The sequence below is a fragment of the Nakaseomyces bracarensis genome (assembly GCF_045282275.1).
Source record: "Nakaseomyces bracarensis strain CBM3 chromosome Unknown Scaff9_0, whole genome shotgun sequence".
Lineage (NCBI taxonomy): Eukaryota > Fungi > Ascomycota > Saccharomycetes > Saccharomycetales > Saccharomycetaceae > Nakaseomyces > Nakaseomyces bracarensis.
Genome location: NW_027263970.1, coordinates 767,741 through 790,368, shown reverse-complemented (window position 1 = coordinate 790,368; position 22,628 = coordinate 767,741). Strand labels below are relative to the sequence as shown.

Here is a 22,628-nt window from a genome sequence, read left to right as displayed (position 1 = left end):
TAAAATGAAAAAAAAGGAAGAATAATTTTTTTTTTTAAAGAATGGAAAAAGTTCATGCAAAAGAATTGAAAATCATGTTTTCTAGATTTTTATTTTGTCTGTCATGGGTTATCCAAGAAAAACAAAACAAAGACAACGTTGAAGAGATGTTTAATATCATGCAACAACATTCCAGAATTTATCCCAGAAAGTCTTTGGAGTATCATCATCCCATACAACTGCTTCAATTTCTCTACGGTCGGTATCAATATCGACATCTTCAATTTTCCATAGAAGTCTGCATCTAAAGTATATTTGAAACACAACCCAGAATACAATGAAAAGACCAATAGAAATGTAAGCTGCAACGAAGTCAGAACCGTTGAATTTTGGTGCGAAGGAAGTGAACCCTTGGATCAAAATAATGATGACCATGAAGAACACAGCGTAGTAGGCTAACCATGGCATCAGAATAGCCTTATATGGCAGATCATCTCTAGAGATACCACGATGCTTCAATGCCTGCATGAATCTGATGTGGGAGCAAGAGATCAACAACCAAGCGAAGAAACCAGCAACACCTGTTATGTTCAGTAGCCAATTGAAAGCCTTAGTACCACCGGTACTCAATTCCATGTATGCAAGAGAACCGAAGGCAGCGACGCAAAGAACGGATAAGTATGGGACACCTTGTTTAGTAGTCTTTGACAAGATTCTTGGTGCCAATCCGTTTCTAGCCATACTGAACATGATACGAGAGCCAACGTAAACGTTGGAGTTACCAGCGGAGATGATAGTTGTTAGGATAACGGCGTTGAAAATGTGAGGAAGCACAGGGGTACCAGCATTTAAAATAGTGATGATGAATGGGGAGGATGAGACATAGGAGTCAGTGGAGGTCAACTTTGGGTCATTGTAAGGCACGTTCAAACCGATGAAGAACAAGGAACCGATGTAGAAGATCAAGATTCTGAAAACGACCTTCTTGATGGCTCTTGGGACTGCTTTTCTTGGGTTTGCGGCTTCACCAGCGGTGATACCGACCAGTTCGGTACCTTGGTAAGTGAAAGCGGCGTTAATTAAGGAGGAGACCCAACCTAGGAAACGGGCCTCTCCCACGTCTTTGGAGATGATACCTGGGCCCATGGCACCAGGATGACGCCAGTAACGGAACCCAATTGGTCCTGTTTTACCAGCACCGCAAACGATAATGAAAGCGTATAGGATGAAACCTATTAGAGCGATAACTTTGATGGAAGCGATCCAGAATTCGAATTCACCGTAGAACTTGACAGGGAACATGTTGAACAATGTGATCAACACCCAGAAGATACTGATCCAAGCTGCCAGTGGAACTTTGAAGGTCCAGAACTGTATGATCTGGCCGATCACTGATAGTTCTAGCGCGAAGGTGAAGCACCAGGACAGGAAATACATGTAACCGTTAGCGGCCCCGAGAGCTGGGGACAAGAACCTCTGAGCGAACACTGAGAAAGACGAGGTGACGGGGATGAAAGTAGCCATTTCACCTAGGGATTGAGTAACTGAGAAGACGACAGTACCCATGAACAAGTAAGCCACCAGGGCTCCTACTGGTCCAGCGTTAGCGAGCGGCGTAGCGATACCTATGAAGAGACCCGTACCGATAGTACCACCCAGTGCGATCATACCGATATGTCTCTGTTTCAAGTTACGTTTAACATCGTCAGTCTGCAGCAGCTCGTCCTTCTCGTCCGCCTCCAGATGCATCGTCGAGGACACGGAGGTCCTCCTCTTCCTCCTCTCCAAGTTAATACTGTCAGAGTCATTATTCAGAGAAGAAACATTAATAGTATCCACCTCATTCAACTCCTTATCCTTTTTTATCATTGTAATTGTTGTTATTGTATTGTTGTATTGTTGTATTGTTGTATTGTATTGTGTTGTGTTGTTGTTGTATTACAATGGTAAATTTGACCCAGCTGTAAGTTGTAATGCCGTTCTTATATGATTGTATTGCTATGTTGTTATCGATATCAATAAACTCCTCTCTTTTATATATCAAGGTTGGGGTACGGAGAGAGTCTTCCGTTATATATCAATTATATCAAAAAAGAGTATATTGGTCTTTTAAAGGAAACTTCGCCTGATCTTTCCCCATTGTCAAGAAAAAAAATTTTTTTTTTTTTTAACTTCGAGAAATAGTTGCCATTAAAAAATGTGTCAAAAAACGGAAATACTCTGCTCCCACAAGAAAAGCGTATAATTGTATTCCTCAGCGATACAGTACACTACAACGATACAACTTGTTATCAGTAGATAGCACAAGAGATAGCAGAACACACAGAGAGAGATAGCAGAGAACGTACAACGGAACAACGTAGCACGGAACAATTCTAAAAAAAAGAAAGAAAAAAAGAAAAAAAAGAAATTAAGATCACTCCCCACTTCTTCAAACCCTCAGCAGAGCACAGCATAGCGCTACCCGCATGCACTGTAAGACCGGTATCGCCCACCCAGCACAGCACAGCACAGCACAGCACAGATCGCACGTAGATCACCGTCCTCGAGAAAAAAAAGAAGAAAGAAGAGAGCGCCGTACGCACTGCTTCTCCTCCCCACCCCCCTCTTTCTTCTTCTCGCCCTTTTTTTTTTTTGAATGTCTAAGCCTTCTTCACGAATGACCACATGTATTTACCCGGACCTAGGAAAATAACCGGAATTAAAATTAAGAAAAAAGCAAGAAAAATTCCGTGGGGAAAAAATGGGCGGGTCCTGCGGTCTTCTAGTGAGCAGGGAAAAAGCCGGCGGAAAAAAAAATGCATTGCGTAGAAACAGCTGTAGAACGTCTAAAAAGCCTGCGGTATAATGAAAAAAAAGGAATTTTTTATGTGTAATACCTTGAAAAAAAAAAATTTTCTTCATACACCCCCGTCTTATATAAATGAGATATCTTGTATGGATCTTAAAATACAAAAGGAAGCAAAAATAGCTAGAGAGCATACAAGATAAGCTAAAAAGCTAGCAAAGAAAACAAAAAGATGAAGTTTAGGAATATACTTTCTTCCGGGAGCGGGGAGAGTGGAAGTGGTACAGCCACTGGAAGTGGTTCTGAAGATATAGAGATTATACCATCCAATTACGATGAGAAGAAGATATATACCAAGAAGTCGATGGGCGGGGAGGCTACTGGGTATGTGGGCGATGTGAATTCGCTTACGCAGACGTTGTCGAGGAGTAGACACGGGCTGGAGGATGAGGAGGACGCGGAGGAGGCAGAGGTGCACGACACGAGGGTCAAGAGAGCGTTGAAGCAGAGACATATCGGTATGATCGCGCTGGGTGGTACTATTGGTACTGGTCTGTTCGTTGGTATTGCCGATCCGCTCTCCAAGGCCGGTCCTGTCGGGTCGCTGATCTCTTATATATTCATGGGTACTATCGTCTACTTCGTGACGCAGTCGCTGGGTGAGATGGCTACTTTCATCCCCGTGACGTCGTCTATCACTGTGTTCTCCAAGAGATTCTTGTCTCCTGCGTTCGGTGTCGCTAACGGGTACATGTACTGGTTCAACTGGGCCATCACTTTCGCTGTCGAGGTCTCCGTTATTGGTCAAGTCATTCAGTACTGGACTTTCAAGGTCCCATTGGCCGCTTGGATTGGTATCTTCTGGACTTTGATCACGCTGATGAACTTCTTCCCAGTGAAGATTTACGGTGAATTCGAGTTCTGGGTCGCCTCCGTCAAAGTTATTGCCATTGTAGGATACCTGATCTACGCATTGGTCATCGTGTGTGGTGGCTCTTCTCAAGGGCCTATCGGTTTCCGTTACTGGCGTCATCCTGGTGCCATGGGCCCAGGTATCATCTCCAAAGACGTGGGAGAGGCCCGTTTCCTAGGTTGGGTCTCCTCCTTAATTAACGCCGCTTTCACTTACCAAGGTACCGAACTGGTTGGTATCACCGCTGGTGAAGCCGCAAACCCAAGAAAATCGGTCCCAAGGGCTATCAACAAGGTCGTTTTCAGAATTGGTTTATTCTACATCATGTCGTTGTTCTTTGTCGGTTTATTGGTCCCATACAACGACCCTCGTTTGTCCAGTGAAGATGCTGTTATTGCTTCTTCTCCTTTCGTTATTTCGATTACAAATGCCCACACTAAGGTATTGCCACACATTTTCAACGCTGTGGTTCTTGTTACAGTTATATCCGCCGCCAACTCTAACGTCTATGTTGGTTCTCGTGTTCTATACGCCTTGGCTGGTACCGGTAACGCTCCAAAGCAGTTCGGTTATGTTACTAAGCACGGTGTCCCATACTTGGGTGTCATCTGTACCGCTCTATTGGGTCTACTAGCATTCTTAGTGGTTAACAACAATGCTAACACTGCTTTCAACTGGTTAATTAACATTTCTACTTTGGCTGGTCTGTGTGCCTGGTTGTTTATCTCTTTGGCCCACATTAGATTCATGCAAGCTTTGAAATACCGTGGTATCTCAAGAGATGACCTTCCTTTCAAGGCCAAGTTTATGCCATGGGGTGCTTACTATGCCGCTTTCTTTGTGTTCGTTATTATTTTCATTCAAGGTTTCCAAGCCTTCTCACCACATTTCGACACTACTACATTCTTTACTTCGTATATCTCTCTGATATTACTAGCAGTGGTGTTCGCAGGTTGTCAATTATACTACAGATGTAGATTTATTTGGAGATTAGAAGATATTGATATCGATAGTGATAGAAGAGAAATCGATGCAATTGTTTGGGATGAAGATGAGCCTACTACATTATGGGGTAAGTTCTGGGCTGCAGTTGCTTGAATCAACTTTCAAACCCTTCCCCCTTTCAATGGCAAACACATTGCCTCTTTCTAATGATCAAAATATTTTTGTTTTCTTTTTTTTCTCTACATTAAATTTTTATTATTTCCAAGTTTACGCATTTCATTTCTTTAAAAAAAAACACTATCCATGTCATGTCCTTTTTCACACAATAATTAACAGTCCGCAGCATTAATTTGAACATTATTATTATTATCTTTTATTATTTTTTTTTTTATTATATCTTTTAACTCTATTCTGCATTAAACATTCTTTTTTTAAAAAAAAAATAAGAAAGTAATCTAAAATGAAAATAATTCAAAAACTAGTTTTCTTCATCCATGTATATTAGATCAAATATTTTAACTCAATCATTTTATTTTATTTTATTTTATTTTACTTCATATTATTGTGATTGTTATTTTTTATTGTTCATATTAGTAATACTCCTAAAAATCCTACCATCACTAATTGTAAAATTGTGGAAAACAGTAGGGACACTGAAGCTGTCCCAGTAAATAAATATAATAGAATCTATATTTTTAAAAGAACATTATTAAACGTACATTTTAAATAATAAAATTCCAATATCATATATTTAATAGTAATAGCTCTTTTGAACACGTAATTACCCTCCCTTTGCGCTGAAATCCGCGCGTCCAAAAAATTTGTTGTTTTTTGCTTCGTTGGTAGGCCAAAGGGAAGTATTTGGCATTTGAAATTGCTGAAATTTAGGTATTTGAGCTACAACTTGAACTTGTGCTAAGGCTAGAACGCTATTAGAGGATGGAAAACGAGGTCTCATTTCTTTAATACTGTACTACACATTAAATTAGTCAAAGATAATTTTTTTCTGAGATCGATAACTAGCGAGATAGAGCAAAGTACAAAGATATATTTAACAGTGAAGATCGAATTTTGATACCATTTGGAACCGCTATAATATTAGGTTATATATCTCTTTTTTTTTTTTCGAATACAAGAGTGTGAAAGAAGGATACGGTTAAGAAGAACAGAAAAGAAAGAAAAACAGTCAATAATTGGTAATGAATATAATAGAAAGCAGACCAACGAAGGAATCGCCGGAAGAAATTCTGGAGCAGATCAACTCTCCTACATTTACTGTCCATAGCTGCATTGAGATGTTGTGTAAATATGCTGACAACATTGGTATTCATTTCTACTTATGTCAACGGTTGGCGAAATTCCCTCACACTGAGTTACAATTCTATATTCCACAGCTAGTTCAAGTTCTATTGACCATTGAAACAGAATCCCTGGCGCTAGAGGATCTTATGTTGAGGCTGAGAACCGAGAACCCACATTTTGCATTATTGACCTTCTGGCAGCTACAGGCCCTGCTGACTGATCTCTCCACTGATCCGGCTTCATACGGGTTTCAAGTTGCTAGACGAGTACTGAACAGTTTACAAAACAATCTTTTCAACATTGATGTGAATGAAGATGACAAACAGAAAGTAAAGTTGAATGAAAATGTCGCACCTGCAATAGTTATGTCTTCTATGGTCTTCTCTTGTATGGCTTTACCACAACTGGCGGAGATTACGGAACCTCTAGTTGAATCGCAAGGTAAACGTCAAAAATCCTATGTGTTTAAGCTTGCCAAAAACCTGATGAAGGATTTCACAAGAAATATCACATTAAAAAATACTCTGAAGAATAAATCATCAAGAAAGACCTCCGTACGTCCCATGACGCCTGCATCTGCTGTAGCATCAGAAGTTGACATTATAGACTCAACAAAAACTAAGGAAGATGTCATGTTCAAAAAGAGTAAGAGCGCCGAGATAAACCTTGATTTTGATATAGTAGATAATATTGGTGAACGAGTATTTGATGAAAGAATCTCTTCTTCAATAAAGCTGCCAAAGAGGAAATCAAAGATGTTCCAACCTCCAATGCAAAGGACTTATACAGATAGTTCAGTGAATGGTTTGCCTACTTCAGGTTCTTTTAGAAGAAATATTGATGAAAACATTTTATCTTCCGAAACCTCTGGTAGATCATCCAAGGATGTTACAGAACAAAATTCTGATGAAAGCGATACTGAGAATGAAGATAATACCATAATGGCCTCAGATCGGTTTACTTCATCTATGCCAGACTTATCTGGTACATCACCACGTCTATCGGGCAACTCCTTCAGTTCTATGAATCGTTCACAAGGACTAAGTAGATCCCATTCGCAGAGTAACAAAGTCAACAGATACGATAGCAATAGAACATATACGAGTTCTAAATCGCGATTCGAAGAATTGGATCCTTCTAAATTATCAACCACAATCAAAATCAAGTTATTGAAGGCTAATTATTTCCGTTGTGAAACTCAGTTCGCTATAGCCTTAGAAACCATTTCGAGAAGCTTATCTCAGGTACCAACACAGGCTAGGTTAAGTGCCCTACGTGCTGACTTGTCTTTATTGAACCGTGATTTACCTGCATGTGTTGATATCCCAACTTTATTACCTCCAAATAAGAAGGGTAAGTTACATAAACTGGTTTTAATTACTGCTAACGAAGCTCAAGTCTTGAATTCTGCCGAAAAGGTACCATATTTATTACTGATAGAATATTTGAGAGATGAGTTTGACTTTGACCCAACTACTCCTGAAAATGAAGAAATCATAAGGAAAGGTAATAACCAAAGTGATTTAATTTTTGATTTGAACTACATGGGAAGAAATAGGAGGAAAATGAATGGAGATATTTCTTACCGTAGCTCAGAAACCTTTACTAACAATAATTTCAGAAATTCTGTAGATCAATCGGCAGCTGATTTGTCTTATTCTAGCTCTAGCATTGAATTAGCTAAGGAAGAAGATTTAGGCGATATGTCTATGATAAGAGTAAAAAACCAAAGTGAATCTGAAGCCTACAGATCTTCATTAGTTCTGAAACGCGCCTCAAATATACCATTGTTACCTTCTGATAGTCATGATAGGACACCAGAGTTAGCATTTGCTCCAACTGCACAAGAATTTTTGTCTCAAGGAAGCTCATTATCAGAGACATTTAAAAACCAAACTGCAGATCTTGCAGATCAAATGAGAGTCTCAGCTGTGATGTTGGCCCAACTCGATAAATCTCCACAACAACTTTCGGAAGCCACAAACCAAATTAGAAACGAGATTATCGCTTCAATGCAAGCTGTACAAGACAAATTTGGTTATAAGGATGTAGAAGCTATTCATGGTAAAGCTGGTGAACGTAAATTAGAAAATGATATAATGACAGGTGGTATTAGTAGTTCATATTTGGGTGAAGACTGGACTACTAAAAAGGAAAGAATTCGTAAAACTTCTGAATACGGTCATTTAGAAAATTGGGATTTGTGTTCCGTTATTGCCAAGACTGGTGATGACTTAAGACAAGAAGCCTTTGCTTGCCAAGTTATTCAAGCCATGGCTCAAATTTGGACAAATGAACGTGTTGATGTTTGGGTTAAGCGTATGAAGATTCTAATAACAAGCGCAAATACAGGTTTGGTCGAGACCATCACAAATGCGATGTCTGTTCATAGTATTAAAAAGGCGTTAACAAAAAAGATGGTAGAGGACGGAGATTTAGGGGACAATGGTGGTATTGCCACTCTACGTGATCATTATTTGAGAACATTTGGTGATCCTGATGGTTTCAAATTTAAAAGGGCTCAAGACAACTTTGCATGCTCTTTGGCAGCATACTCGGTTATTTGTTATCTTCTACAAATTAAAGACAGACATAATGGTAATATTATGATAGATAATGAAGGACATGTAAGCCATATAGATTTTGGTTTTATGTTATCGAATTCTCCTGGGTCTGTTAACTTCGAATCTGCACCATTCAAACTTACTTATGAATATGTTGAACTGCTGGGCGGTCTTGACAGTGCACCATTCCAGAAATTCGTACAATTAACAAAAGACTCCTTTAAAGCTCTAAAAAAATACTCTGATCAAATTGTTTCAATGTGTGAAATTATGCAAAAAGATAATATGCAACCCTGTTTCAATGCTGGTAACCAAACCAGTGTACAATTGAAGCAGCGTTTCCACTTGGAACTTTCAGATGAAGAGACCGATGCTTTTGTTGATAATTTCCTAATTGGTAAGTCACTAGGTAATATCTACACTAGAATTTACGACGAATTCCAATTACGTACACAAGGTATATACAGCTAGATAAAGCTTATATTTTTCTGAAATTAGTGTCACCGTTTTGTCATGCATACACACACTGAATTATCATATGTGTAGTATATTAAATAATATAATAATAATAATAATAGTAATAATTAGTAAATATGCATATAATATACTACAATATAAAAATAATCTTGTAAGTACCAAACTAGTAACGGATAATAAATACTACAATAGATCCTAAAACACAAAATAGAATAGAAACGTAATGTAGTACTTTTTTTTTAAAAAAAATCCCTCCAGCTAGTGGCACCTAAATATTCATCTTCTCAAAGCCTCAAATCGTTTCTTTAATGCATCCAGTTCATCATCTTCTTTTTTGCCCTTTTTCTTATGCTTAACCTCAATATTGCCTTTTACGTCTTTTGGAATTTTTAAATCTGAATCAAGAGTGTCACTTTCTTTTCTTGGCCTCCTTATCTTAATTGGATGTTTTGAGTCAGCGGTAAATTCATCTTCATTATTTACAGCCAAGATGGGTTTGCCATCGTCTTTCTTCGCCTTACCGTCGTTATCCACAGAATCGTTCATTACGTCGTCCCCGTCTTCGTCAAGGACATTTCCTCCATCAGAGCTGGATTCCTCCTCCTCGTCTGTCAAAAGTGAAAAAGGAACATCATACGTTCTGGCAATCTCCTTTAAGTATAGGTCTACCAACTCCGAACTTGGTAGATTAGGGGAGCATTTCTTCAATACTTTGTCGGGAACACCCAATTTCTCGTCAATGATCAACTTCGCCATTTCAGGACCAAATCTCATGATCAGTAGGTCTCTCATCTGTGTCAATTCTTTTACCTCATTGGCATGAAGTGTTGAATATATTAACGCCCTCACAGCTTCGTTTATACCGTCATCGCTATGTTTCTCAATTAACGTAGCCTCGTCCTCAATTGTCGCCAGTATACTTACACGAGCATGGAGCAATTCGCAGTACAGTTCCAGTACCTCCAGAAGCTCAATATGCATGTCATCATGAATCAAACTCTCTGCTCTATAACGAGCCTTCTGCTCCTTCGAGTTCCCCAGTAATTGAGCAACTTCACGTCTGCCTTGCTTCGCCAGAGCCTGCTGCTTCTCTTGAGCGTACCTCAGCCTCTGTATACACATTTTAAGACATGTTTTCAACCTGATCTACCAATATAAGCAATAAAAATAAATATCACGATGAAGAGTTAGTAAAAAGAATTCCGGTATTATATAACAAAAAAAAAAGGGGTGCTCATAATCATACATTATATGGCGCTTGCTGCATTTTGGTTCCTTATATTACTTCTATCCCTTAACGAATCTCAATAGTTTAGTATAGTACAGTACTGAAACATATATCAATCGATTGCAGTATGGGGAATATCTTCAACGATACTTAATAATAGAATAGCCTAGTCGTATTGCCCTTAATCACTGTTGAAGAGCTAAATCGTTGTGCAAAAGCTGTTCAGTTGTTTACCCGGCTGAAAAAGGTGGAAGAAACCATCCGGGTAATAAAATAAAATATCCAGCTGTATTACCCGGATGTTAAATATCCCAAAGTTACCCGTATTGGTCGTGAAAAGTTATCCCGCTGCTAATTCAATATAGAGACTGTCAGTATAAATCAATGTAAAGTAGTGTGTTTTATATGTTACATTTTGTATATCTGTTATATATACCTATATTTGCTTTTATATATCTATCTCTCTTTTTACATATCTATCTGTCGTTTTATATGCTTATATTTATACATTCAAACAAGACAGTTAAAGTACAAATACCGATTCAGTATGATATTATCTAATTTAATTATTCCTTAATGAAGTGTGGATATTCATCTCTCAATGGAATTGTTTTCGAAACGTAAACCCATTTTGACAAACGCAACATGTACATATATACTAGGTTGGGGTAATTACTATCATACTGTTGTATATTGCATTGCACTACCGTAATGCTGCTGTATTGATCGTTAAAAAGTGTAATGGACTTTAAGACTAATTGAATGATCATACTTGTAACGAGCTTATAACTAACTATTCAATGTCCGTGATAATCAATTCCGGGTTACCCTCTAATGATTTTTCTTCCTTATAAGAGGACTTAAGTTAAAAGCCATGGGTGTTCAAAGGGAGCGATAGCAGTTTTAGACTAATGAGGAATGGCTCTATACAATATCTAGAATATAGTCTATCGTAAGCTCCAATAAAGCATACAAATAAAATGTTTTCCTTTGGATTTGGTGCGAATCATGTGGCTTTACCTCAAGAGTTTGAGGATTTCTTCAGATGCTACCCTGTGGCAATGATGAATGATAGGATCAGGAAGGATGATGCCAACTTTGGGGGTAAGATATTTCTTCCACCAAGTGCTCTGAATAGGCTCTCCATGCTTAATGTGCGGTATCCGATGTTGTTTAAGCTTACGAGCAATGAGAGTGGGAAGGTGACACACGGTGGTGTTCTTGAGTTTATAGCTGAAGAAGGTAGAGTGTACTTGCCACAGTGGATGATGGAAACACTAGGGGCACAACCTGGTTCTTTGATGAAGATAAACTCGACAGATGTTCCTTTGGGTCAATTCGTGAAGATCGAGCCGCAATCAGTGGATTTCCTAGATATATCCGATCCTAAGGCAGTTCTAGAAAATGTGCTCCGTAACTTCTCCACATTAACTGTAGATGATATCATCGAAATTAGTTATAACAATAAAACTTACAGAATTAAAGTGTTAGAGGTAAAACCAGAGTCTGCTGCAAAGAGTATATGTGTTATTGAAACTGATTTGGTGACTGATTTCGCCCCACCAGTGGGCTATGTGGAACCGGATTACAAAGCTATGAAGGCAGAAGAGGATGCTAAACGTAAATCTGCTGCGATTGACCCTGTCAAGCATAGTCAGGGTTCTATGTCAACAAGGATAAATTACTCTGGGATACTGAATAGTACTAACGAAAATGTAGTAAGGTTTGCTGGTGAAGGTCAGAAAATATCTGGAAAAACTAGCAAACCTAAAAAAGAAACTGAAGGTATCAAAGATATAAAGATATCGCTAGGAGGTGAACCTGCACGATTAGATCTACCAGAAGGCCAATTATTTTTCGGATTCCCATTGGTCCTTCCTAAGGATGAAAATGAGCAGGAGGAGGACAGTAATAAAAAGGTCTTTTTAGGTGAAGGTCAATCCCTAAGGAAGAGTAAAAAGAACAAAAAATGAAATGCATTTCATGACGATCGGTATCTTCTAATTGAACATATAAAATGTAACTTTATAGAGAGCTGTGTATTGATGATAATGATAATATATTTCACTAATAAGTCACTCTACATTTGAAATATCTTTTATATACGACTCGATTACTGGATAGTAGACACAAAATCAATAGAATTAAGAACAACAGCCTAGAAGATATAGATATATCGAGGGAAATATGTCAATAAAACCACCTGTTTCTACCCACAAGAGCATCTAAAAAGTCAAATAGTTTGTTATTTGTAACAAAAAGTCGCTATACTGTTGCTATATCGAGATAATTAGATGCTAAATTATTACTCAAGTTCTATATAGTATTACTTAGCTACCTGGCTTTTTACATATGAAATAAAAAGGACAATATTTTAGTTAGAAGTTAACAATAAAAACAGGAAACAGGAAACAAGAAAAACAACAAAAGTCTATCATAAAATCGTCATGCTATAATTTAACCTAGGCTTTAATACTTTCAACCGGGTATTCAGGCTCATCTGAATCACCTTTCAAATCCCATTCACTCAGGCCCATTTTACCACCAAATCTCAAGAAACGTTCATATTGTTTATTACGCAAAGCTTCAATTTTGGCATTCATGTCTGGCCAATAAACATCATGTTTGTATTTGAAATCGAGCTTACCGTTGTAGGTGGCGTCTAATTGAGATGCATCAATATGATTGGTAAATGGTTCATCGAAGATGACCTTTTCTTTGGTGTCTGGGTCAAGGAAATTGTACATCATCTTCAAAAAGGCCCAAATAAACCATGGAATATTGATCAAAATACATTTACCCATTCTTTCTGGGTAATGATTTTGCATAATATGGAGACATATTTTAGCGATAGAAATAGGTGGAGCCTTGTCAGTGATAATCCCTGGTTCTTTGTATGACTTGAAATCAACGAGGACACACATCTTTTCAACACCTTGTGGGGTCAATGTAGTTGCGCTCTCCATCATGAAGAGCATCTGCTGAACTTGCCTAAAGGACGACTCAGTATTCTGACGTCCATTTTTCATGTAAAATAATGGTCTATTCTCATGATCAAAACCTAGAAGAATTTCTTTACCAGTTTCATTTTCAATGGCAATATCTTCTGGTTTTAGTGGATGCTCATCTTCTTCACCATGCGTAATTCCTACTTCACGTCTCCACACCAAAGTCTCGGTCAGCATATGAATCGCCTTATTCACATCCCATTTCCGTGCCCTCAAGTATCTTAGCAGGCACTCACGAGTTAAAAAGAACCTCTCCCACGAGCTAATTGGCCTGGTCTTAGTGCAGTTAGAAGTAGTATCAATTGGCAGCTCAAGACCCGGCTTATCGAAATGCTCTAGCATCTGAGCCAACTTACCCACCTGCTCCTTTGTGAGATCAGCTGGTTTATGTGGAGCAGGCGAACCCTTTGGAGGTTTCTCGATCATTTTATCACATGGGATCAAATCAGCTCTATTCACTGGAGCACTCTCCTTCTTTCTAGAAAATAAACCCATTTTTAATGTTATTTAGTTATATATTTTAACTATTTCCTTTGGTTAACGTTAGGTACTTTAATAAGAAGTGCTTTCCACTTATGGTCTTTATTTAAATAAGTTACGATTTACTCAGAGCTCTCTCAAAGTGGAAAATTTTATTGGACCCTTTCACACCTGAGAGAACTAATAATAAAAAGAAATGAAGTTCAATAATTTGTGAGGAAAGATGACTTAAAGCACTTAAAGAGATAGTAGAACCCTTAGAAACTGACATCTAGTTGAGTTATTTTAAATTTCTAGATTATAACGAGCCGTGCAAGTACGGCTCCTTTACTGAGCATCTTAATCGTTTAAGTAAATCGAGCACAACCTGACAGATAAACAAATGACAAAAGCTCATAGTAGCATAAAGCATTATGTCGTAGAGACACTGCGCTTTCAGTGCCGGCTGCGGGTGTGCGTTTCTGCGAGAATGTTTCCCTGCAGCGCATCCGAGATTGAAATGGCATTAAATTGGGCATCACGTGAACCTTCTTCTAATTTATTCTATCTTACCTTTTTATTGTAGTTATATTACATTAATATTGTAATTGTGTTATATTTATATTACATTAATGAGGTGCAACAAAAAACAATAAGTATATGTATTATATGGCGTACAGTTTAAATATTAACTACAGATTAACCCATTAACCACATCAGAATACTTTGCCAGATAAAGCCGTAGACGAAAAGGAAGTAGTTACACTTTCTAACTGTAGACTTGTTAAATGTGGCCATGTCGCTACTGGAAGTAGCGAAAAGGTTGAACTTGACTGATCTCAAAAGGAAGACCCCGAAGGCTATAAACAAGTAGACCTGTGCTAGTAATTTCAAGTAGATTGGTTGTCTTGGTACAAAAGAAGCTAGGATCAAAGGAACGAACTTATACCCAACGAAACAGATAAGTTCAGTAAGATTTGTAGTCTTGGAATTTGTAGAGACTAGCAAGTATAAGCCCAGCTTTAGGATGGCCAAGTCTAAGAATACAAATGCCACTGTAGATGATAGTTTATAATATAGGTTATCTGGGTTGAAGGATCCCTTTAGACCTTCTTGTGTATTCCAGATCAAAATATATGTCACTAAACCCATAATAGGGATATACATATCAGGAGAATTCAAATCGTCCTTTGGAGGTAGGAAAGACATCTGCTCAGAGCCACCATTCTGCTGGGCATCCGGAATTCTTTGCCAGTTCTTGTTTGTAAAGGGCACTAGGATAACCCTCAGTTTATTTATAACATATGTGGTGGTAACTTGGAAATATAGTGACAGAGAGCTGTTTACCGTGGCAGCCTTAGACATGGTCTCCTGAAACTGGTTGAAATTCTGCTGACCTAAAAAGCTCGAGAAGGCAGTTTGCCCCAATTGGTAAGCCATTGATTGTGAGGGGTCCTGGAATCCGTAACCACCTTGTTGTTGCTGTGGATGTTGCTGTTGCCCTTGTTGTGGAAATTGCTGTTGCCCTTGTTGTGGAAATTGTTGAGCAGGCATTTGCTGTCCTTGTGGAGGCATTTGCTGATTAAACCTGTCATTCACAGTGGCATCATTGCCGGCATAGGAGTAAGGATTATAAGACATTGTTTTATTTTTGTTATTGACAGTTTTCTCCCCCGCGGTTTCTTACCTATTGATCCTATTCCGTTAGTTTTCTTTTCTTAGTCCAGATTTTATACTTCCGAGTAAGCTTCCAGTAGAATAATATGTTCTTAGTGAATTACACAGCCCCTAACCTTATAGCAATACAGAATTAATTTGAAGTTAAATAAAAGTTAATGAAATCTTAAATAAAAGTTAATCGAGGACAATGGAGGGGATGGAACCCAAACCGAACACCGACAAAGCCCACAACGACTGGGAAAACCAAAAGACACAGTATTTACGTGAATAGTGATCAAGACGCGTGAAAATGTTTTTTTTTTTGAGTGAAAAATTCTTTTATAGCAATTTTTACGCGTCACCCTTCATCATCGGTATTCTTACATTACTGGTTAGCCAGTAGTAAAGACTTACCAGTATTAGTTTTATTAATAAGTGGGGCCTCTACTTGGACATCAGTCAATACAAGATAACAAATATAAATAAGGACTGGTTTTTTTTTTTTTCCAACACGTTTGAAGGATAAATCTACACAAGTTCATTACAACATGAGCACGGCGAGGTTTAGAAGGGACAATGGTACCTCTTTATCGAATGCGTATGCAGCTACGGCGCAGAAGTTGATGCAGGCGGGCAAGGTTGATGATGTAGACACTATGATGGGGTTTGAGAGGTATGTGCCGCCGCAGTACAGTGGGAAAGTGGACCCCAACAGACTAGAGCAGGTTCCCGGTCGGATAGGGTGGCTAGTTAATATGCATCCGACCTTACTATCAGAAGAGGTCATGAATGGCTCACATAACGGTTCAAGTTCGCCAGCAGGTGGTGTTGCTGGTGTAGATTTCTATTTTCTTGACGAAGAAGGAGGAAGTTTTAAGTCATCTATAGTGTATGATCCATACTTTTTCATAGCAGTGACAGATGACCAACGGATTAATGATGTTGAAGAATATTTGAAGAAATATCTGGAGACGTGTCTAAAAGGAATAGAAGTGATACAGAAGGAAGATTTGAAACTAGATAACCATTTATTGGGCCTTAAAAAAACGCTTATTAAACTATCATTTGTAAATTCCAACCAATTATTTGAGGCTAGAAAACTTCTAAGGCCAATATTAGCAGAAAATGAAAGTAATAAACTTCAAAGGAATATCTATAAAAACAGCAATACATCTAACGGTAAAGGAAATTTGGGAACTAATGTAAATAGATTTGCCAGTACCACAGTGGATAAAAAAGATGTCAAAACATATATCGAGGATATTAGAGAATATGACGTGCCGTACCATGTACGTGTTTCTATCGATAAAGATATTCGTGTCGGTAAATGGTATAAAGTTACTCATGAAGGATTTTTCGAATGCATAGAAAAGGTGGCTTTTGCTGATCCTGTCGTACTGGCGTTTGATATCGAAACCACGAAAGCACCTTTAAAATTTCCAGAGGCTTCAGTTGACCAAGTTATGATGATATCTTATATGATTGATGGTGACGGTTATTTAATCACAAACAGAGAGATTATTGCAGAAGATATTGAGGATTTTGAATACACACCCAAACCAGAGCTTCAAGGTCATTTCACAATTTTCAACGAGGCAGATGAGTTGGCAGTATTACAGCGATTTTTTGAGCATATTAGGGATGTACGGCCAACAGTTATTTCAACGTTTAATGGTGACTTCTTTGATTGGCCATTTATAGAGAAAAGAGCGAATATTAGAGGATTGGATATGTTTGAAGAAATTGGTTTTGCTCCAGATGCCGAAGGTGAATATAAATCATCATATTGTGTTCATATGGATTGTTATAGATGGGTTAAACGTGACTCATATTTACCACAAGGTTCCCAGGGTTTAAAAGCTGTCACACAGGCAAAATTAGGCTATAACCCCATCGAATTAGATCCTGAACTAATGACTCCTTATGCTTATGAAAAACCTCAACAATTATCAGAATATTCGGTTTCTGATGCCGTTGCTACTTACTACTTATACATGAAATACGTTCACCCTTTCATTTTTTCATTGTGTACTATCATTCCTTTAAACCCAGATGCAGTGCTACGGAAAGGTACTGGTACTTTATGTGAAATGTTATTGATGGTCCAAGCCTATAAAGGTAACATTTTACTGCCCAATAAACACACTGATCCTTTGGAAAGATTTTACGATGGACATCTCCTAGAATCTGAAACATATGTGGGTGGTCATGTTGAATCTCTAGAGGCTGGTGTCTTCAGAAGTGATTTAGAAAATGATTTTAAAATCGACCCCTCAGCAATTGACGAGTTGATTGATGATTTACCAAACGCTTTAAAATTTGCAGTTGAAGTTGAGAATAAAGCCAAGATGGAAGAAGTTACTAATTTTGACGAGATAAAAGATGAAATTAAAAATCAGCTGTTGGAATTAAAGATGAATAATAAAAGATGCGAAGTACCTCTGATTTATCATGTTGACGTGGCATCAATGTATCCTAATATTATGACAACTAATAGATTACAACCTGATAGTATCAAAGATGAACGTGATTGTGCCAGTTGTGATTTTAATAGGCCAGGTAAGACATGTGCAAGACGTTTGAAATGGGCGTGGAGAGGTGAGTTTTATCCAGCCAAGGCTGATGAATATAATATGATAAAGAGAGCACTTCAAAACGAAACATTTCCAAATAAAAATAAATTCTCTAAGAAACCATTTCTGACATTTGATGAATTGAGCTATGCAGATCAGGTTATGCACATTAAAAAACGTCTTACTGAATACTCAAAGAAAAATTATCACAGGGTCAAAGTTTCAGAAGTAGTTGAAAGAGAAGCTATTGTTTGTCAAAGAGAAAATCCATTTTATGTTGATACTGTTAAATCCTTCCGTGATAGAAGATATGAATTCAAAGGATTAGCTAAGACATGGAAGGGTAAAATGTCAAGTATTGATAAGTCTGACAAGCATGCACAAGATGAGGCTAAAAAGATGATTGTTTTATATGATTCTCTTCAATTAGCTCATAAAGTTATTTTAAATTCTTTCTATGGTTATGTGATGCGTAAAGGTTCCCGTTGGTACTCTATGGAAATGGCCGGTATTACCTGTTTAACTGGTGCAACTATCATTCAAATGGCTAGAGCATTAGTTGAAAGGGTTGGTAGACCACTGGAACTTGATACAGATGGTATCTGGTGTATCTTACCGAAATCTTTTCCTGAAAATTTCTTACTTAAATTACAAAATGGTAAGAAATTATTTGTGTCGTATCCATGTACAATGTTGAATTATCGAGTTCATCAAAAATTTACAAATCATCAATATCAAGAATTAGTAGATCCAATAAAGCATAAATATGAAACCCATAGCGAGAACACCATTTTTTTCGAAGTTGATGGCCCTTACAAGGCGATGATATTACCAACTTCGAAGGAAGAAGGTAAAGGTATCAAAAAAAGATATGCTGTTTTTAATGATGATGGGTCTTTGGCTGAATTGAAAGGGTTTGAACTTAAAAGAAGAGGTGAATTACAGCTAATTAAAAACTTTCAAAGTGATATTTTTAAAGTTTTTCTTGATGGTGATACATTAGAAAGTTGTTACGGGGCGGTTGCTGCAGTTTCTAATAGATGGTTAGATATATTGGACAATAAGGGATCAATGTTAGAAGATGAAGACCTGGTAGAGTTGATTTGTGAAAATCGTAGTATGTCAAAATCATTAAAAGAATATGAAGGTCAGAAATCTACTTCTATCACGACTGCTAAAAGGCTTGGTGAATTTTTAGGTGATGATATGGTAAAAGATAAAGGTTTACAGTGTAAGTATATTATTAGCTCTAAACCTCATAATGCACCTGTTACTGAGAGAGCTATACCTGTTGCAATTTTTTCTGCTGATATAAATATCAAACGGTCATACCTACGAAGATGGACTATGGATCATACACTGGATAACTTCGATATTAGAACTATTTTAGATTGGGGTTATTATCGGGAGAGACTTGCTTCGGTGGTTCAGAAAATTATCACTATCCCTGCTGCATTACAAAACATCCCCAATCCTGTACCAAGAGTGGCACATCCAGATTGGCTAAAAAAGAAAATTTTAATCAAAGAAGATAAGTTTAAACAGACAAATTTAGAAAAGTTTTTTAATAAAACAGATAGCGAAACTGAACGACCAAAAATAAAGGATATTGAAGATTTATTTGAACAACAAGACGATGATTTAAAGAAAATTAAGTTGGCGAAAGTGACCTCCAGAAAAGCCAAAAATAAAAGACATAGGTATAATAGGGACGAAGAAGTTGAATCATTGGTATTACCTTCGATAATACCATCAATGGAAAATGATTATGCTAACTGGTTAGAATATCAAAAAATTAAATGGAAGATTCAAAGACGTGATAGAAATAGAAGAATGCAATTATTTGGTAAGAGTAGTACTTCAAATAATAGATCTGTCCTGGGAAGTATGATCAGGAAACAGGCCGAGGTATTTGCTAATACAACATGGGAAGTTTTGCAATATAAAGACAATTATGAATCAGGAGCTGTTGATGCATTTGTATTGATTAATGGGAAAATACAAGTCTTGAAATTCTATGTTCCTAGAACAGTGTTTATCAATTTCAAAACTGATTCAGTACCATTGAGAAAGATCAAAAACTGCCAAGTTGAAAAATCAAATGCAGTTCTTCCAAATGACAGTAGGATTAATAATGAATATGCAAGTCATTTATTTAAGCTTCAGCTACCTGAACAATCCTATATAGAGGAACTTGAGGACAGCAGTAGTGTTCTGAATGATGAAAACGTTCTAGGTATTTATGAGGGCAACATTACACCTTCTCAGAGGGCTCTTATGGAACTTGGAACTACTGTAATATTCAAATCGAAGAAAATTGGTAGTCTAGGTAAGGGTCTTCAAGAAGGGTTTGCAATGAAAGATCTTTCTGGTACTTCCAATGACAGATACATGTCGCATTTTGATATGAATGTGTGTTACCTGTTACATATAGTTACAAATGTTGAATATGAAATTTATGCCCTTGTTTCTAGTTGGACGAATACTATTAGTGTTTTTGTTAAAAAACCATCTTTTACGGCACAAGATATTTCTGAATCGACAATATCAAATATCTTCTCGTATCAGTATGAGAAAAAGAGTGAGAGAATCAAGCAATTTAGTAAGTACTTCAATATCTCTGAAGATACATCAATTAACTGTTCACATTTTGTCGATACGGAGAAACTAATGAAAAATGTTAACAAAGAGTTCTCTAAAATCAAAGAAGAAAAAGGTCAACAATTTATACTATTATTACAGAGTCCGTATCCATCAATCTTAAAAAATAAGCTAAAAATCACTAACCAAGTTCCGATTATTGATTTATCTATCAACGAATTAAGTCTACCGAAACTAAACTGGCAGCAATTGTTAATGAATAGAATGTGTTCTTATTTTCTTTCGATTGGTTATTGGGTATCACACATTGTAACTTTATCGCAAAACTGCAACATTCCTCTAGGTAATATTAACCTTGAAAAAATCGATTTTGCTTTAGATATAATTTATGCTAGAAGGCTAAAAAATGAAAATATTGTGCTATGGTGGAATGATAAGTCCCCACTCTCAGATCACGGTGGTGTAGAAAAGGATTTCGATCTTAACAGTTCCTGGATTTTAAATGATTTGGATTTCCTGGTAGTAAATACACCAGATGTGTACGAAAACGTCGTTCTAGATATCTCGATTGAGAACTTAGTCGTTAATACCATTTTGTGTTCTGCTTTAATAAATGAAGCTGAAGGAAGTGATCTAGCAGATAATCGAGATGATAATGGGAGCGGTAAATCGAGTAATGGATTTGTGAAAGATTCCTTTTCAACAGATGCCTTGTCGGTACTAAGGACTATGTTAAAGGAATGGTGGGATAGAGCTTTGCAAAATAATGTAACAGCTGACTTATTAGTTAATTCTTTGGTTAGTTGGGTGTATAGTCCTGTCTCCAAATTATTTGATGCTTCTTTGAGATACCACATTCATAATTTAACCAAAAAATCATTATATCAATTAATGAATGAATTTAATGAACTTGGATCTGTTATCGTTTATGCAGATCGTAATAAGCTTCTTGTTGAAACCACCAAGTTCTCACCAGAAACTTGTTATGCCTACAGCCATTATACTATTAAATCCATTAGATCTAATCCTATGTTTACATATCTTGATCTAAGTATTGAAAGATACTGGGATCTATTAATCTGGATGGATAGATTTAACTTCAGTGGTTTATCATGTAACCAAATTGAGGAAAAGGAGGAGCAGGAGTACGTAGCCTATTCACAATGGCAAATAAAAAATTTCTTGCCTACCATCTACCAGTCAGAATTTGAAGATTGGATCATGATTATCCTTGATAGCATGGTTAAAGCTAAGAGAAACTATCTGGAAGAAAGTATGGGAACTCAGAGAGCTACCCAACTTATAACCGGCACAGCCACGAAGGAGAATTATCCAGAAGAGGCTTTTCCACTAGCTCATTTCACAACTGAGTTTGCTAAACCTTTAATAAAGCGGATCAACAAACTATTCCGTAATCAACAGGAATTTATTCTTGATCCTCATTATGCTGAGGATTATAAATTTCCAATTCTTCCAGGCTCACACTTAGATATGGGTGATCCGCTATTGGAGCTCATCAAATGTATATTTCAGGTACTGTTATTATGCAAAAATACCACATTGGAGGTCAGATCTTTGAGAAAAGAGGTTCTCAAAATCCTAGAAATTCGTGAATTTGCGAAGGAAGCAGAGTTTAAGAATCCTGCTGACTCATTGATTGTTAATGGCATATTATGCGAGTATTGCTCCTACGTTTCCGATATTGATTTCTGCAGAGATGGTCTAGAAGGGAAATTCTCTTGCACAAAATGTGATAAACCCTTGAACGAATTGCTTCTCCAGGAACATCTGATACAAAAACTGACAACTGAACTTCAAGCTTACGTTACTCAAGACTTGAGGTGTGCAAAGTGTCACTCTATCAAAAAGGACTATATGAGCACTAATTGTACCTGCTCAGGTAGCTGGGTATGCGTTATCACATCTGAGAAACTAATGGATACTGCCAAAACATACCGACAACTATCAGAGTTTTACGGCTTTGAGCTAGTCAAAGACGCTTTAACATCATTATTTTAGATTTTGTATGTAGAATCGCAGTATAAATTATAGAGTTAATGAAATTATTGTCCACGAGTAATATATCCATAATGAAGACTAGGACGTGTGACTATTATATAAGATGGCCTTCA

At 37.3% G+C, this 22,628-nt stretch overlaps 8 protein-coding genes across 8 annotated transcripts; 4 read left to right on the top strand and 4 right to left on the bottom strand.

Annotated features, from left to right (window-relative positions):
• Positions 1–156: 156 nt before the first annotated feature.
• On the bottom strand, positions 157–1,848 carry RNJ42_02574 (amino acid permease; the record flags this gene model as incomplete). The annotated part of the gene is made up of 1 exon (XM_071052739.1): positions 157–1,848. One exon carries the CDS (start codon positions 1,846–1,848, stop codon positions 157–159), a length of 1,692 nt encoding a protein of 563 aa, XP_070906586.1.
• A 1,151-nt stretch (positions 1,849–2,999) lies between these two features.
• On the top strand, positions 3,000–4,778 carry RNJ42_02573 (amino acid permease; the record flags this gene model as incomplete). Its single annotated transcript, XM_071052738.1, has 1 exon — positions 3,000–4,778. One exon carries the CDS (start codon positions 3,000–3,002, stop codon positions 4,776–4,778), a length of 1,779 nt encoding a protein of 592 aa, XP_070906585.1.
• Positions 4,779–5,824: 1,046 nt separating this feature from the next.
• Positions 5,825–8,962, top strand: PIK1 (1-phosphatidylinositol 4-kinase; the record flags this gene model as incomplete). Its single annotated transcript, XM_071052737.1, has 1 exon — positions 5,825–8,962. The coding sequence occupies one exon, from the start codon at positions 5,825–5,827 to the stop codon at positions 8,960–8,962; it is 3,138 nt and encodes a 1,045-aa protein (XP_070906584.1).
• A 282-nt stretch (positions 8,963–9,244) lies between these two features.
• IST1 (Ist1p) lies at positions 9,245–10,090 on the bottom strand (the record flags this gene model as incomplete). Its single annotated transcript, XM_071052736.1, has 1 exon — positions 9,245–10,090. The coding sequence occupies one exon, from the start codon at positions 10,088–10,090 to the stop codon at positions 9,245–9,247; it is 846 nt and encodes a 281-aa protein (XP_070906583.1).
• A 1,086-nt stretch (positions 10,091–11,176) lies between these two features.
• On the top strand, positions 11,177–12,169 carry UFD1 (polyubiquitin-binding protein UFD1; the record flags this gene model as incomplete). The annotated part of the gene is made up of 1 exon (XM_071052735.1): positions 11,177–12,169. One exon carries the CDS (start codon positions 11,177–11,179, stop codon positions 12,167–12,169), a length of 993 nt encoding a protein of 330 aa, XP_070906582.1.
• Positions 12,170–12,658: 489 nt separating this feature from the next.
• PDR17 (phosphatidylinositol transporter) lies at positions 12,659–13,699 on the bottom strand (the record flags this gene model as incomplete). The annotated part of the gene is made up of 1 exon (XM_071052734.1): positions 12,659–13,699. One exon carries the CDS (start codon positions 13,697–13,699, stop codon positions 12,659–12,661), a length of 1,041 nt encoding a protein of 346 aa, XP_070906581.1.
• Positions 13,700–14,362: 663 nt separating this feature from the next.
• YIF1 (protein transporter YIF1) lies at positions 14,363–15,304 on the bottom strand (the record flags this gene model as incomplete). The annotated part of the gene is made up of 1 exon (XM_071052733.1): positions 14,363–15,304. One exon carries the CDS (start codon positions 15,302–15,304, stop codon positions 14,363–14,365), a length of 942 nt encoding a protein of 313 aa, XP_070906580.1.
• Positions 15,305–15,870: 566 nt separating this feature from the next.
• On the top strand, positions 15,871–22,515 carry POL2 (DNA polymerase epsilon catalytic subunit; the record flags this gene model as incomplete). Its single annotated transcript, XM_071052732.1, has 1 exon — positions 15,871–22,515. The coding sequence occupies one exon, from the start codon at positions 15,871–15,873 to the stop codon at positions 22,513–22,515; it is 6,645 nt and encodes a 2,214-aa protein (XP_070906579.1).
• Between the last annotated feature and the right edge of the window lie 113 nt (positions 22,516–22,628).